Here is a 16,581-nt window from a genome sequence, read left to right as displayed (position 1 = left end):
TTCAATGAACTTCTCCAACATGAGTCCTTTCCATGGGCTGTAGTGAGTTCTCCAGAGTGGGTGCTTCCCATAGGCTGCAGCCTCTCAGGAGCATGCTGCTCCAGCATGGGTGTCCTCTGGGATCATAAGTCCTACCAGCAAGCCTGCTCCAGCATTGGCTTCCTGTGGAGTCAGAGCCTCCTTCAGATATCCACCTGCTCCACTGTGGGGTCCTCCATGGGCTGCAGGTGGATCTCTGCTCCACCCTGGACCTCCATGTGCTGCAGGTGGATCTGTGCTCCATCCTGGGCCTCCATGGGCTGCAGGTGGATCTGTGCTCCATCCTGGGCCTCCATGGGCTGCAGGTGGATCTCTGCTCCATCCTGGGCCTCCATGGGCTGCAGGTGGATCTGTGCTCCATCCTGGGCTTCCATGGGCTGCAGGTGGATCTGTGCTCCATCCTGGGCCTCCATGGGCTGCAGGTGGATCTCTGCTCCATCCTGGGCCTCCATGGGCTGCAGGTGGATCTCTGCTCCATCCTGGGCCTCCATGGGCTGCAGGTGGATCTGTGCTCCATCCTGGGCTTCCATGGGCTGCAGGTGGATCTGTGCTCCATCCTGGGCCTCCATGGGCTGCAGGTGGATCTGTGCTCCATCCTGGGCCTCCATGGGCTGCAGGGCACAGCTGCCTCACCATGGGCTGCCCCAGGGGCTGCAGGGGAACCTCTGCTCTGGCACTTGGAGCACCTCCTGCCCCTCCTTCTGCACTGACCTTGGTGTCTGCAGGGATGTTCCCCTCTCATATGCTCACCTCTTCACTCCTGTTGTAGTTGCTGTTGTGCACTTCTTAAATACATAATCCCAAAGGTGGTACTGCTATTGCTGATTGACTCAGCCTTGACCATTGGCATGTCCATCTTGAAACTTCTCTAGAAGTGTCTCAAAGAAGCCACCCCAGTGGACTTACCTGCTACCAAAACCTGGCTGTGCAAACTCAATGCACTCAGCATAGGGGTATTTTCTTTCTCTGTATATGTATATAGAAACAATACACTATATCATATTGATTCTACTTATAATAGATATCCAGGATTAAAAAAAGCATCCTCAAAGGACCAAAGTGTTTTCAAAAAATAATTTAATTTCAGTTAGTTCAGCTGAAATAAAATTTTGTTATTTTTAAAAACCATTAAGTGTGAAAATATTCTCAGTAGTGTTACTGACTGAGCTTGGGGAATTTGAGGTTAAAAGGGAAAAATACAGACAGTTTCTTATATTGCTATTGTAGGGTTCCATTAGTACTCTGCAGAGTACTTTAAAAAGAGTTGGGTTATTTTTGTAATGATAATGTCCTTTGATGTTTAAAAGATAAAATTTTATACCAAATTCCATCTTGAAATCTACTATACAATAAATAGGTGTGTAAATGCAAAAGCCTTCCAGGATTTACAGTGGGTTGTTGTTTAATACTTCTCAGAGGCCTCTCATAATTTCTTGTCAGCATTTGCCAAAGTTTTATAGTTTTTCTGGGGTGAAAAATAAGAAGAAAAGAGGAATGAGATCAAATTAATATTTTCACTGCTTTTTATTTGTAGAGACACACAGGTAAATGATATATGTAACAACTTGACCCTGAGGTGCCTAATTATGCTGTAAAATCAACCACAAACTGATCCCTCATTGTGACAGTCAAAATGGCAAACAACATTGCTAGCTGTAAACTCTTCTGAAGCCCTTGAAAGAGCTTACTAAATTCTAATATTTGTGATCAGAATGAAACTGTAGATTATTTTATGTATTTCATGGCTTCACTGTGCACAATTAAACAATTCTTTCAGAGGACAGCAGCACATTTCCTTTCTCTGCTGGAGTTCTTACAACAAAAGAGAAGGCTTCAGTCAGGTGATACAGGAATTTAGATAATTCAGTAAATTGCAGGTCTTGTGAGCTGGTGAAATCCTGTGCTTTGGCACAACACTTTAAGTCTCAGCCTTGGAGTCTTTGTGGTTGTCATTAATGAGGGCCTGGCACCTTTCTCACAAGCTCACATGATGTTACTGAGCTGTGTACAGCGGAGGAGAGGAGCATTTTGTGCTTGGGTATAGAGACAGAATGAAGAAAAGCAAACATAAGCGACTTTGGGGAAATTGTAGTGCAAGGAATTAATTAAACCTTTATTGACATAATAGCAGTATTTGTTCATAGGACTGTGGATTATAGGACTGTGGGGAAGGTCAAAGATCCTGTAATTCAATGATGTGCTCTGAGACTCAAACCTTCCATAGCTTGCATTTGATGTGGTCATGTAAGGATTCAGGAAGACTTACCTATAAACACAGCCAGAGTCCATAGACAGGCTCAAATAAGAGGTTTTGAAATTAAGTAAATTCTGGTGATAAATAGAAATATCCAGGAAAAAAATCAGAAGGTTGGTGAGGAGGACTGTAAATACAGTCAAGTGATATGCAGGTGTCAAAACCCACAAATATAATATTATTAATTTTTTTGACCTCTGTGTTAGGTCAAACATCTGTGTTTAGATAACATAGGCCTGTGATAGAGGCACAGTATCAAACATGCTTGAGATCCCTGCTCTGCTGCTACAAAGACCAAAGCAGAGTGGTAAATTTGTCTGTGCAAACCCTACAGTACAGCAGGCTGGGTGATCCTCTGGCATGCACTGAGCTCTGCAGTGTCTGCATCCCCACTTGTATGTCTTTGCTTCAGGGCTCCCCTGGTTGGCCAGGTAATGGGATAAATTTATTATTGCATTTCATCCATTGTTTTGTGGTTGTTCCTGCATCCTGCCTGTGTCAGCTCATACAAGGAGCAAAACCAAGAATTGTTATTATAAACAACCATAGTACCACTTGTGCTAGTTCCAGTTGTTCTTCTACCTTTCTGTTGCATAGCTGAGCTGGTTGTTGGTATATCTTGAAACCATCACTCTTCTGTTTGAAGAAAACTGAAAATTGTGGCAATGTACTGTACAACATTGCCCTGTAAATAGCAGTCGTGCTTTAGGAGATGATTAGCAAGCAGCTTAAACATCCATGCCATGAACTGGACTGTAGAAGAAAGGAATCTCACCTTGACATTATCATAAAATACATAGGCTTAGAGTCATAGAATCATTAGAAAAGACACTTATGATCACTAAGTCCAGCTGTCAAGTGCCTAGTGGACCATGAAGATGTAGCCTAAGGTGAACTCATGTTTATTTGAAAGATTTCTCTGTCTATTATACCAGGAGAACAATATAATAAAATGTGTTACTGAACATGAAATATTAGGATACTCTGTTAAGTGCTAAGGGTTACCTTATGTATACATATGAGTGGTTTTATTTTATTATAATCCTGGTATCTGTTCACAAGTCTGGTTGCTGTTGTTATGTTACCAGCATCTGTTACAACACTGTACTTGAAATTCAGCAAAGTATTTATACACCAAAGAGTAAGCGAAAGGTCTGGATTTCAGAGGAAATGGCATAAATAAAAGGAAGAAGTCAGCAATAATAAACCTTTCATATTTGATCTGCTACCAGAGTAGCTCTTGCAGCAACAAAGTGTTCAGCAAAACTAATGAGGTTGCAGAGAAAGCCTTTTGGATGTCTAGGAACTAAATCTAGATCTCTGGAGCTTTAGTCTGCTGGTTTTTCGTTGGAATGTTATTTATCTGTGTCAAATCCTTGTGTATCAAAGCAACTTGGAAAACCTTTGGTTAAGTGAGAATACATGTTTTCCTGCAGGCATCTTAGGAGATAGATGGTAACACTTATAAGCACAACAAAATAGGATGTAATTCCAGCATTCCAACCCTGAGGATGTCCAACTGTGGCTCATTCTGTGTAGAAAAGCTTCTGTTTCCAGATTTAAATTTAGTAATGGATATCACTTGAAATAAAAAAGTAATCTCAGGAATTTTTGTTTATTCTTGCAACTTCTGTAATGCAAAGTAAAATTGTATGGCATCTATTTTTTCTAGGAGTACTTAAATATGCTCTCACTGGTTTTATGGAGTTGTCCCAATTTCTTCCAACAGATATTCTGGCCTGAAATAGCTGCTGCAGTGTTGGGACAGACGTAGGAAGAAAAGCATTTACAGCAAAAGGAAGAGGGTAGAATAGGAGTTGATATTGTGATTATAAAGCACAAAACGTGCACAAAAATTACAGAAATGGGTTATAAAAATCTTTTTCTGTAGTGGATGGCTAGTAGTAAGGATCAGAATAGATTAATTGCCTGCTTTAGTTAATGAAGAGATGTTTATCAGAATTCGTGGCCTGCTGTGAACTCACATATCTCATCTTCATAGGTCTGAACTTCATCTCTCATGCTGGGACCACCTTTGCCTCAGTCCTTTGCAAAATGTTTGTCTTGGGCTTTTTTACCAGAAAGTAGAGATAAATATTTATCTTTGTGATAAACAGGCATGAAACTGTTCATTCTTTTCAATTATTGAAGATGAACAATTATTTTCATAAGGCTTTCATACATTTTGTTTATAAAAAAATTGAAATGTGTGCAAGAAGAGCATGAAATAACAACTGCATTAATATGCCTTTGACGTGTCCTCTGTGCTTTATAGTGTTCTAAAGCAGGGTTATTAAAATGCTACATGAAGACCTACCATGGTGCTTTTCTGGGAAAGGCTGATTTGCATTAAGTGGTGCAGGTATCGGCTTCCTTTATCTTTGGTGCTGAAGCTATGGGAGACTTTGTGTCCCAGCACATCCTGTTGCATTTTGGTTTGAGGGAAAGGTCAAATAAAGTTTAGAGAAAGATCAAAACTCTGCTTGCTTATCTGACTCCAGCTGATCTCATCCTTTTGAAGTACATCTAAAATTAATGTCTGTCCTTTACGGAATTCTCTTCTAAAATACACAGCTGGGGGAATGAGTAGATTGGACTATCAATGCCTCATATCAGGGGTTTGCCTATAAATTGGCAACACTGAAAAACTGATCAGACACTTGAAGCCCTAGGATTCCCATAAAATATATTCTTACTAGATGAGAGGAAGACTGAGTTCTCAACCCAAATTAAATGCTTCCTATTTTTCAAGTAATTGTGAGTGTTGTGCTGTAAGATATTTTCACCCCAGCTCCAGCTCAGTTTTTCTGAGAAATCCTCTAAATGTAGCATTTCATTTTGCCAAAAGAAGAAAATAATTTACTATTGTCAGTATTTTTTCATTTACAAGGCAAAGTAAAGCTAACCTTTATCATTTTCACCTTTGCTTTGTGAAAGTATACAGGAGACTGCTTGTTTGTCTATAAAGGCTAAGTGTGTATAATTCTCACATATCACTTGGTTTTGTGTTTAATGAACTACAGAGGTTAATTACAAAAGTAAATCCTGTCTTAAAACAGATTTTAGATGTAAACCAGGAAAGGTATCTACCTGTGCTTTTATTTTAGTACTGCTAGTAACCTCTAGAAAAGGAATTAAAATAATTTATGAAGTTTTTAATCCTTTGTTCCATTAAATCAATATTACATGTATCTTGGTTCCAAACTCAAAGTGGTCTCCATGGGACATCACATAATATTTGAAATTAAAATCACTGACACTGGAAATGCAGAAAACATGCTTGCACCAATTATTTCAGTTTCTGTAGGAACGTCACAGACAGCAGTACTTTTTCTATTTTTCTTAGAATTAGACTGAAAAGCATTTTATTCTGCAGGATACACAGAATAAGACAAACACCAAAGTAAGGTGATGGATCACTTGGTGATATCTAATAGAAAGGAATGCAGAATGGATGCTATGAGAAATATAAGCTTGGGCTAAAATCACTTTAGGCAGTTTAATCTGACTGTGATTTGAACCTGAACATTTTCTGATTCACCTTCCTAATTTTCTTTTCTTTTACAGCTGGGAGAAATATAAGACTTAACATGACTTGTATGTTCTTTTCAGTTTGAAGTGTGGACATTATAAAACATAAGTCTCTTAATTCTTGTTTGCTTGTTCATTTTATTTCAGCTGTTTTGTACATTTGCTTAGCCAGCCTTTCTTTGTCTGACTTGTAGGTCTTTGAAGAAGAGCACCACATCTTGTACTTGGACCATGGTGGAGTTATTGTGGCTATCAAAGACACCTCTATTCCTCTGAAAATACTCAAGTAATTCTACAGTCAATTACAGTAGAGCTGTTGTGTACTCAAGACCTCAGGCAAAGTTCGGAGTTTAAGATAAGCATTTTATTGTGATCATGTATGAAGCACAAGTGGAGTCAACTTAATTTAACATTCATTGAGTCAACAAAAATGCAGCTGGATGTTTACTTTAAGATTACTCCATGGTGCTGAAGATACCATGGCATCATGCATTAATCATAATAAAATTTTCTTGCAACAGTGCAGGCATTTTTTGCTTAAAAGACTGTTCTGGAACTCTACAGCAGAAGCTGTGTTCAGCATAATTGTTTATCTGCTGCTGGCTGGCACCAGCAGTGCGTGTCGGTGATGCTCAGCCTGTGCTGTATATGTGGCTTAGGTGGGCAGTCAGGAGAGTTCATTGGGACTGTTAAGTCTCTGTCCTCTCCAAGGGCCATAGAGAAATTGGAAAATTGCCCTGAGTTTCTCTGGCAAGAGCAATTTAATGTAGAGTGTGGGAGCCAACAGGTGAAGGACTTATTTGCGCTTATATGCTGTGTAAATTGGTGTGCCAGAATCACAGCTCATCTGAGATATTCATGCACAAAGTAACTGCAGTGTGCATAGATCTTCTCATAGGTGACAGTGCAGCAAATGGCCTTCTCAGCCTGTATGGCAGGAAAGGTTTGTTGCAAAGCAGTTTGGTATAGAATATCAAGTTTTAGACTGCATGATAGTGCAGCAAAACATGGTAACCTTGTGTAATGGCACACAGAACTATAATCCTCAGCATAAAAATACATCCTTAAAAAAGACATTAAAAGACATCTTTATCACTTGTGAATTGGCTCATTTTTGCAGACCTGTGTTATATACATGAATAGGAGCTAGGCTCTGTACCTGTACCTAGGCTCTTTTTTATCTGGACTGAAAACCATCATTAACCTACTGTCCAAAAGACCTGAAGGAAATGTACAGGAAAAAAGAGACTTTGGGATGCACATTAGAAATATGTTTTGCTGATTCATCAGTATCTTTTGCAAATGTTTAAGTGGATGGTAGCAGCCATGAAGGACCACCCTTATACTGGTGCCTGGAGTTAGTGCACCTCCCATCTTGTACCAGTTGGCCTCTCATGTTTCACGGGCCTCTGCTTACCTGGCCTTTAGCTCAGAGACTACTATAAAGAATGAAATGTGAATTAATTAGCTTTTGAATCTTCAAGGTAGCAAGATAATTTGTTGACAAAGCTGTTTTTAATCGACCTGAGGAATTTTATTTTTGTGGAAAATTTATTACACCTTCTCATAAAAATTTTAATGCCTGGATAAGGTGCTGAGAAGATCACATTAATATCATGCACTCTCTAGGCACACGCTATTTTGTGAATGAAAATCATAAGCTTTAGTAGTGAGGGAATTTTTAGAGTGCATTCTGCTTTGTATACCAATAGCTGTAAATTAAAGCATTTTCTGCTTTTTTCCAGGTTCAGCATAGATGAAGGCCAGACCTGGAGTACACATAATTTTACCAGCACTTCTGTCTTTGTAGATGGACTACTTAGTGAACCTGGAGATGAGACACTGGTTATGACGTAAGGTTTTGGTTTCACCTCTGTTTTCAGGGCTCTCTCTCTGTATGCATTTCCATAGATTTTCAGCTGTGCATGTTTGAGATGATCCTTAAGTCAGTGGCTTTTGCTTCTCACAGTCACACAGACACTTACAGTAATGTCTGAACTTCCCTGGTATCTAACCTGTCTTTCAAATCATCTGACTGCAGTATTTCAGATTTTAAAGATTACGTTCAAATGAAATCTTGCAAAGTTACCACTGGGAAGAGTGGAATAATAGGACTGCTTTACAAATCTGCAAGATGCAGGGGAGTAAATAACTATTTCCTCTTGGGTATTTTTGTTTTCTACACATTTTTAGTCAGATCAAAAATGTTAAATATCTATTGTCTTGACTGTGTAAATAACTGTCTTAGTAAATAGCACTGCAGTACTTGATGTAACCAAGCACTGTGCTATCAAATATTTGTTTTTATTCTGTGCAGTGACAGAGGCAGATGCTGTGAATAGAGTTAAAAATAACCAAATTCTGCAACTCAGAATTGTTTATCCTGTTTATCTGTCTTTTTCCAAAGGAGGAGGGACATCTGGATCTGAGCTGCACATTTTGCTCCATCTCTAGGATAAATGCTAGTATTTTAGAAGTGTTTGAGAGTAAAAAACACCTGTCCAGTAGGGAAGAAAGGCACATGCTGCCTGCAGCCAGAGAGGGGAGTGCAAAGAGGTTGTGTGTGCTTCTGTTGTAACAGTTTGTGTGATTCTTTATATTCAGCTCAGTGTGTTCATGACAAGCTTTTTCTCCCAGGAGTTACAAATAGAGCTGCCTTTGACATGTACCAGTAGCATTTTCCCCAGGGAAAAATAAATTAATAGTCCAGTGTATAAGGGACCCTCAGCAAAGCAGAAATCCTACTGTATGTAATGTACTTCCAAGGGTTGTGCCAAGTTCATAGCACTGTGCAGACATGGGGTTTGGGCTGTTGGTTGTTTCTCTCTTTCTTCACTGCCCCATTTATCCTCCATTATGCATCTATAACCTGAAAAGAGCAGTATTATCCCATATCTCTCTCTTCTTTCAATACAGGTTTATTTATGATATAATATATGCCACATGGAGACACTTATGCCTCTGAATGAGGGATTTCCATTGATTTCAGTAAAAGTAGATGGATCAAAAGCTTATCCCAAACTGTACTTACTGGCAGATAAAATGATGTGTGGTGACTGTATGCTCTGGGCTTGGGGTTCTTTCCTTATTAAGTATCATTAAAAACAGTGATTCTATGAAGATGTTCCTAAATACCTGGCTGAATGGGCTAAAGAGCTCTTCTAAAACATGATGCCTGTCTAAAATCATCTATCTAAAGTACATGGAACTGCAGCTAGATTTGGTGCATGAGCCCAATCTGACAACAAAGGCATAATGTGACTGTATATATCCAAAGGCACAGCAAGTGTCTGATTCTAGTGTGTCATGCCAGGCTTGTCAGATCTTACTTTTTAGCTAGGTTTACTGAGCATGGAGGGCATCAAACATTCAATAGCACAAACTGGCCCTGAACATACATGCAAGTTTCCTACCAGATTCTAAAGACAATGAGGGAATAAACCTGCAGTATGTGTTTCATTGTTGCCAAAGTACCAACTTCTTGGTCTCTCCCACTGCTTTTGACTGTTTTCCCTTCAGGGTGATGTTGTCAGCCCAGTGGTGCTGTCTGACTTTATGTCAAGACCTTTTGTCGTTCTGTCTGGCTTAGTCCATTTTTCCTGAAAACCTATTCTTGTGCTAAATTATTGTGCTTGACTTAATCTACAGTGATTTGTTGTTTTTGAGAAATACACATTCCCTGGAAAAAAAAGAAAACAGAAATCATCTATTCTATATTTTCATTTTGTTAGAAATTAAATGTTCTTCCTAGCAGAACATAGTAAGATGACCTTGTAAATGGTAATGGACATAAATTAATTGAGGAATCCCCAAATGCTTTGCCAAGGACCTAGTCTGATATATCTTCCTAGTACGGGAATTTGATTTACTTCCTTTGGTATGGAATGTGCTTGAATAAAGACTTTGAATAAAGAGTATGATGTCAAAATCTTCATAAATTAGTAGAGATAGCATAATTCTGAAGTGGGAAGGTAATAACTGAAAAAATGTGCAGCAAAATTAAGGAATAGATAGTATTTCATTTAAAGCTTTTAGAATAGATTCACAAAAGAGTCAAAAGAATATTTTACATGTCCTGAAATTGACTGTTAAGGTAAAATCCTGGTTCCACTGAAGTCAGTCTGTGTGTAAGAGACTTCTTATTCTCCAGCATGGTGTCTGGGATATTGACTGGTCTTGTAAGTGGCTGGAACTTGAATTCCAGTTCTGTCCTCATTTATTCAAAATCACAGAATCATAAAGTTGCAAAATGGTTTGGGTTGGAAAGGACATTGGAGGCATTTAGTTCTACCCCTCCTCTCATGGGGAGGGACACCTACTAGAATAACTTGCTCAAAGCCCCATCCAGCCTGGCCTTGAACACTTCCAGGGATGGAGCATCCACAGCTTCTCTGGACATGATCCAACGCCTCCACATCCTTCTTGTGCTGGGGACCCCAGAGCTGGATGCAGCACTATGGATGGGGTCTCATGAGAGTGGGCAGAGTGGCAGAATCCTCTCTCTTGCCTTGTGGCCTGCAGTGCTTTGGATGCATTCCAGGATACATTTGGCTTTCTGGGCTGTGAGCACACACTGCTGGCTCATGTTGAACTTCCTGTCAGCCAACACCCCCCACTCCTTCTCATCAGGGCTGTTTTTAATTCATTGCTCCACCCAGCCTGTATTTGTGCTTGGCATTGACCCAAACCAGGTCCAGGACCTTGAATTTGGCCTTGTTGAACATTATGAGGTTCACACAAGCCCACCTCCCAAGCCTACAACGTCCTTCTGGATGGCATCCCTTCCCTCCAGTGTGTTGACTGCACCACACAGTTTGGTGTCAGTGGCAGATTTTCTACAGGAGAACTTGATCCCACTGTCCATGTTCTAGAAAACGTGTTAAAAAGTACTAGTCCCAATACTGACCCCTCAGGAATGTCACTCATGACTGTTTTCCATTCCAAAATGAAGTGGTCTAGTAGACTTTACTGAAGAAACAGGAAAATGTGAACCTGGTTGCCTCAAGTCTACATTTCAGAAAGTTTTGTGTTTTCTCCGAAACAGAGAGGAAAGCCAAATGTTGACTTGTCAACAGTTTTCATAAAACTCAGTTGTCATCTGTCAGTCAACATTAATCTAAATCATTCATCGAAGTCCCCTGCAGTATTCAAGATATGTACATACAAATGCTAAGGAAAATATATTTTATTCCATTGTGCTCTGCAAAAGACTTAGTTAAGATTTTTAGGAGTTTTAGTGGTAAAGTATTCAAAAACTTTAGGAGACTCATTCTGTTTTCAATCTGTCTAGATTTCCATTTCTAAAGAGACCTAGTTAGGAGTTTAGAAAAGATAAGCAATTAAGTATTCTTAAATTTTAGGGAACTTGATCTGTGTAAAAATCAACCTATAAATGAGGAGCTCAAATTCAGTATTTATTGCTAAATTAATAAGGTTTGCTAAGAAATTTTCTCAACTAGTGTATTTTCATCAAAATAGTGCATGGACTAGTAGGTTTTATTTTGTTCTAAATTTGTAAGAACGAAAGTTACTGCAAGCCCATTGAACAATACTGAACAATATTTTATAGTTGCAAAAATTACTTGCTAATACTGGATTGAGTAATGGCCTAACTTAGTGCAAAAGGAAGAATTTTTGTGTGTCTGAAATATTGATGTTCCTCTCCAGAGGAAATAGTTAATGTAATGAAAGTTTCAAACCTGTTTGAAATGCTTCTAAATCACATCTCAGCTTCTGGGAGTGTTTCCCAAACCAGGTTATTTAGATTGCAGTGTAAACCTAGTAGGCACAATAACATATGGTACCACAGACCATAGCCCCTTTTAAAAGGCCAATAAGAGGTTACATAAAAGAACTGCTTTTCTTTATGTCAGGTAGAATTAAAATCTTCCTTGTGGGTAACTGTATTTTTTCCAGAGGGCTATTTTTTTGTATTGTCTCACAGAATAACAACTTTGGATGCTGCTGGGAACTTTATGGCATCTCTGAACTTTTGCGTACATATTTTTCTGTCTGGAATGCCCATTGTGTTCCTTTGGGTTCCTGGGTGATCATGGAAATAGGAAGATAGTCTAATTTTAACTTACTCAAAACCAGGTTAATGTTCATAGGTGTTAGATATTAGGTAGAGCTGTCTGGATTTTTGTAACTGTTGATTCTGCTAGGAATGTCAACCTCACCTTTAACAATGTCAATAGCAGTCAGCATTACATGTACTTTTTCGGACCTTATTGTCACACATGGCAGGACATTCCTTTTCCTGTCCTCTGAGTATCTTACTAGGTGAAGGTACTTCTCTGTGCTTTGAATTCTTCTCTACTGACTTCCTCATACTGCAACGCTTACAAAAGGTAGATAAAAGGTAGAGAAAGCCTCATTACAATGGAGAATAGCTGATTTCTGAAGGCAAATTCGGGGTTTTCTTTTCAGCTAGTTAATGTCTTGAATGAGAATCATTGTTCAGTTGTGAAATGGTTGTTCTGCTCTTTGCTTAAGAAGGAACATATCTGAGAGTAGATAGAGGAAATGTGGTGAAAAAAGCATTGAAAAACAAACTGCTTCTTCTGTTTAATCTAGATATCAGCTAATGCAGATGTACAGATCTCTGTTTATGAGTGAGCCTAATGCTTTTGCTGTCATCTCTGTGGACACAGATGTTAGCAGAGCAAGTCAAAGCATTGCAGTGTCACCACCAAGTTGTGACTTTGGAGTCAACACCTGGTATTGCCCCAGACTCTCACTCTGCTCAAAAGAAGTTTAGTGGGTAAAGTTTGGTCTTTAAATTTCTTTCCTTACAGTTTCATATTGTAGACAGAAGCACAGGAAGAGGATGCTCTCAGTGTCACTTTAAAACCCATATTTAATACATTTTTAGGACAGATCTGTTAATATATTTGAGTAAGAGGAACTGAAAAGTTAGGAATTCATGTTCTGTAAGAATCTGTTATTACCTTGTCCCTATTTACTGGAGGAGAGGACAGAAAAAGGTGATGTGAATTTTTCATTCAGAATAGGCTTTGTGTAATTTTAAGCCCTTTTCAGGGCTTAAATTACACACTCAGAGAGACTGTCTGAAGCTTTGATTCTCTGACTATGCTTCCCTTTTGGTTTCTATTTCAAATAAATAACCATTGCAAACTTAGACAACAACTAATTTTTTTTAACACTTTATTTGCTTTTGGTTGGGGCCTCAAACTATATTTTACTCTAAAAATGAATAAACCACAATTTAGATGACTGTAGTGTATTAACTCCAGCTCTGCTAGGTGAAGTCTGAATAAAGAATTTCTAATTGTGAGAGACTTTTTAAATAAATGAGTAGGAAGAGTATTAGCTAAAGAATCCTAAAATTTTACAAGTCTCCCAGATTAATTTGATCTCTAAGTAAGGTGAAAACAGAGAGTTGAATTATGTAAAATCTATCCTCTACAGAGTCATATGTTTCTCTTTAAACAATTTTGTTCACTGTCCACCTTTTATTTACTTCTGCATAAGACATTAGGCTAGGCACTAAATCTGCAATGTTTTCCAAACAGCATACATGTTAAAAGGGTTGTTCTTGGACAGGAATTTATCAAATAGATGGGAAAAATGTTGGATGTAATTCACAAATATCATGGAGCCACTGAAATCCTGGCTGAAGTAGAAACACCCTGATTCTGCTTTTCCCCAGCACTTCTCAGAACCTAAGCATTCATTTCCATTCTTTTTTCCCCAAAAGAGCTAAAACCAAGATGTTTTGGCATTAAAGAATGAATGGCAATTATTAGCTTATGGGAACAGGAAACAATGAAAAAACATATTTTGGTTCAATTTCAACTAAATTGTTTCCTCCCTTCATTTTTCACTTTGGCAGCCAAAAAAAAAAACAACCCCAACCAAAACTCAAAAAAACCAGCCCAACCCAGAAACCCTACTCTTCTCTTTAGTATATTAAGTATATGCATGTGTTTGTAGTTTAAGGCATTTAAATCATAGATGTCTCAGCATATTTGCACATGATCTCCTGTATACACAAGCACTTTTTATGTGCAGTTGCTTTATGTAGGCAGGTGTCTACTTTTGCACATGGAAGCATTCATCATTTCTGTAGTTGCAATTTAGGAAGGCCACTGAAATGTGACCTCTGTTATGTTCTTCTGGAGAATTAGAAAAATATGCTGAATTATAATCTTGATGTGTAACAGAACAGCAGCTTGAATCTCACGTTACTTGCATCCATTTTACCAGAAGGAACCCTCTGACTTGTTTAGGTTTTTGTTGATTTTACTATGGTGTAATGGAAGCAAAGACAACTGTTGGACGAGAGCTCATCTAGTAAAGGTTCACTTGTCATTTTCTCCTTTGAAAATAATAGGCTTTAAGTGTAACTGTAGGACATATTCATGGCTATCTGAAGAGCACTACCTGTTGTCAGTGGCTATACTGAAGTACATCCTTCCCTGCCACCATCTCATCACTTTACTCCTCACCTAGGCAATTTTTACACAGATTTTGACATGTCTTGCTGTATGTTCAAAGACACTGTAATAATATGAACCACAACAGGCAGAACAAAAAGAAGATTGTCACATTTATTTGCTTTTTCAAGGATATTTTCACCATTCACTGTAAAGGTCTATGTGAAGCAAAGGACTCAGCTCTTTGAAGTCACCATAAATTGACAAGACTTCTAACTAATTCTTTTATGTAGAAGATAACTGGAAAAGATGCTGTTTTTTTAATGTAAATGGTCTTTGATATCTAGTGAACTGTAAGGTTGATTGAATATTTAATCTGAAATTGCAATAGTCTTATAAAAAATAGCAGAGAGGTCTGAGAGTTAAAAAATATACAAAACATGAGAGTTAAAAAATATACAAAACCATTCTATTTCCTTGTCATATGAGAGGAATACTGCTGGAAAGGAGACCTCCTATTCAGAAAAAGACATGAATATAATTTTTTGACCTTCTGTGACTGACATTTTGACAATTCTGTGACTGCTTCCATTTAAAAGGAGATAGAAAGAATTTTTAAAACAATTAACTAGCATCTCTCATAGTGTGATTTCCTTTCCCACCATGATGATATACTGACTGTTAGCTACTGAGGTTTAGCTCTGTAAAGAATTTTGGGTACATGCTTGGACAGCTTTGCTTAGGTGCTCTCCAGAGGAATTTAGACATATTATCCAAGAGGGAGCCCTTGAGATGCTCATCTCACCTGTATGTGGGGCCCTCAACTAACCCTGATTCAAATCCTAGGCTTTACTATCTGTAGCTCTATACTTTTGAAGTCTCTTTCAAAAAAACTGGAGGCCACCCCCAAGTGGCAAATGAAGTTAGCAGAGTATGCCAACAGGGCAGCTCATCACCGTGCAGACACCGTGCAGTGTCCTCTTCTGAACATCACTGCTGATGGCACACTCATACAGAGGAGAGCAAAAGCCAGTGCAGCACTTGGAGATTAAGGCAGTGAGTCTAGAATGAAAGAGGCTTCTGATTTCACACAAGGGGACTGTGCATCACACAATTGTTATCTGTAGTCCTCAGCACAACTGCAATAGTTGCACAGTTTTAGTTGCTGCATTAAACATCTGAATAAATTCCCCACGTGACCTTTGTGGCCTTGGTGGGAAAATCCTGCAGGATCACTCCCACCACGCTGAGGTCTTTGAGTGTTCTCAGGTATTCATGAGTAAAGCAAAACACAGGGACAGGAGATGACACAGCTACTACTGCTCACCTGAGCAAGGAGGCTCTATTGAATAGGTCTTGTCTATTGAACAGAATTTACTGGAAAAGATTATCATTGCATATAATTTCTGTTAAATTAACTCTGCCTGATTATAAGCTTTATCAGGAACAGAAATAACTAGCAATCCTCCAGCAAATAGTTTAAATGAGTTAGCTTAAAAACTGCATTAAACTGTCTTATCTATCAAATGATGCAATCAAATTAAAAAATTATGTGCTCATAAATGAACTAGGAACAAATGTACAAAGTTGTTATGGCAACTGAAACACTGAAGTTAAAATTATGGATCCTAAATCCTTGCAAATAAAAGTAAATTATTTCCAAGGTAATTGGAATTTCTTCCAAAAATTATTTATCACAGCATCATCTTTTATGGTTTCAACAGAATTGATTTGATGGTTTTCTAATGAAATATAGTTAATCAAGAGGAAGGTTTTAGTAGCTTATGAATTGCTATCATCTTGATATATAACTTCTAGTCATCAGTTACACTTGCTGCACCATTTCAGTTTCTTTCATTCATATTATTTTATTCATCATATATATTACATATTTTGCACCTGAGCAATTATATTGTGATTGCTGTTATTTATTGCTTTATTGTAGCTCATATTTTTGTCTAATCCATTGAATCCTACTTAATACCTGCCTTAGTTACTTTGAAAAATACTTATTTTTTATTCTAGTTATCTTTAGCAGCACATTTAAATGTGCTCATGTGAGGTGTCTGCAACACATGCTACTGCAGCAACAGCATTAGTAATCATTAAGACTTTTTTTTCAAACAGTTTGCTAAAATGGACGTGTGTAAAATGCTTCATTCCTTGAAAAATTTTCTCTAGGAATTACAAAACTGTGTGTCGGCATTTTTAATGGAGTTTGTGACTGTATTGGGACACTTTCTTAAATCTTTAGGATTTTATTTAAGCCAGGGAATGTTGGGAACACGTGTCAATACTGTGCTCTGTGAGAACGTAGTCTTCAGTCACAGCCTTTGGCTGGACTCCCTCCAGTCATTC

General features: G+C 38.3%; 1 protein-coding gene across 9 annotated transcripts in view; it reads left to right on the top strand.

Annotated features, from left to right (window-relative positions):
- Positions 1-16,581, top strand: part of SORCS2 (sortilin related VPS10 domain containing receptor 2) — a 531,512-nt gene that overhangs the window by 468,266 nt on the left and 46,665 nt on the right. For all 9 annotated transcript variants that reach the window (XM_074541705.1, XM_074541704.1, XM_026792586.2 and 6 more), the window contains exons 13-14: positions 6,019-6,110; positions 7,570-7,677. In XM_074541705.1, the coding sequence (XP_074397806.1) occupies positions 6,019-6,110; positions 7,570-7,677 (200 nt within the window). The remainder of the gene's footprint in view (positions 1-6,018; positions 6,111-7,569; positions 7,678-16,581) is intronic.

The sequence above is a fragment of the Zonotrichia albicollis genome, chromosome 5, assembly GCF_047830755.1.
Source record: "Zonotrichia albicollis isolate bZonAlb1 chromosome 5, bZonAlb1.hap1, whole genome shotgun sequence".
NCBI lineage: Eukaryota > Metazoa > Chordata > Aves > Passeriformes > Passerellidae > Zonotrichia > Zonotrichia albicollis.
Note: the sequence above shows the minus strand (reverse complement) of the source record. Positions and strands in the feature narration are given on the sequence as shown.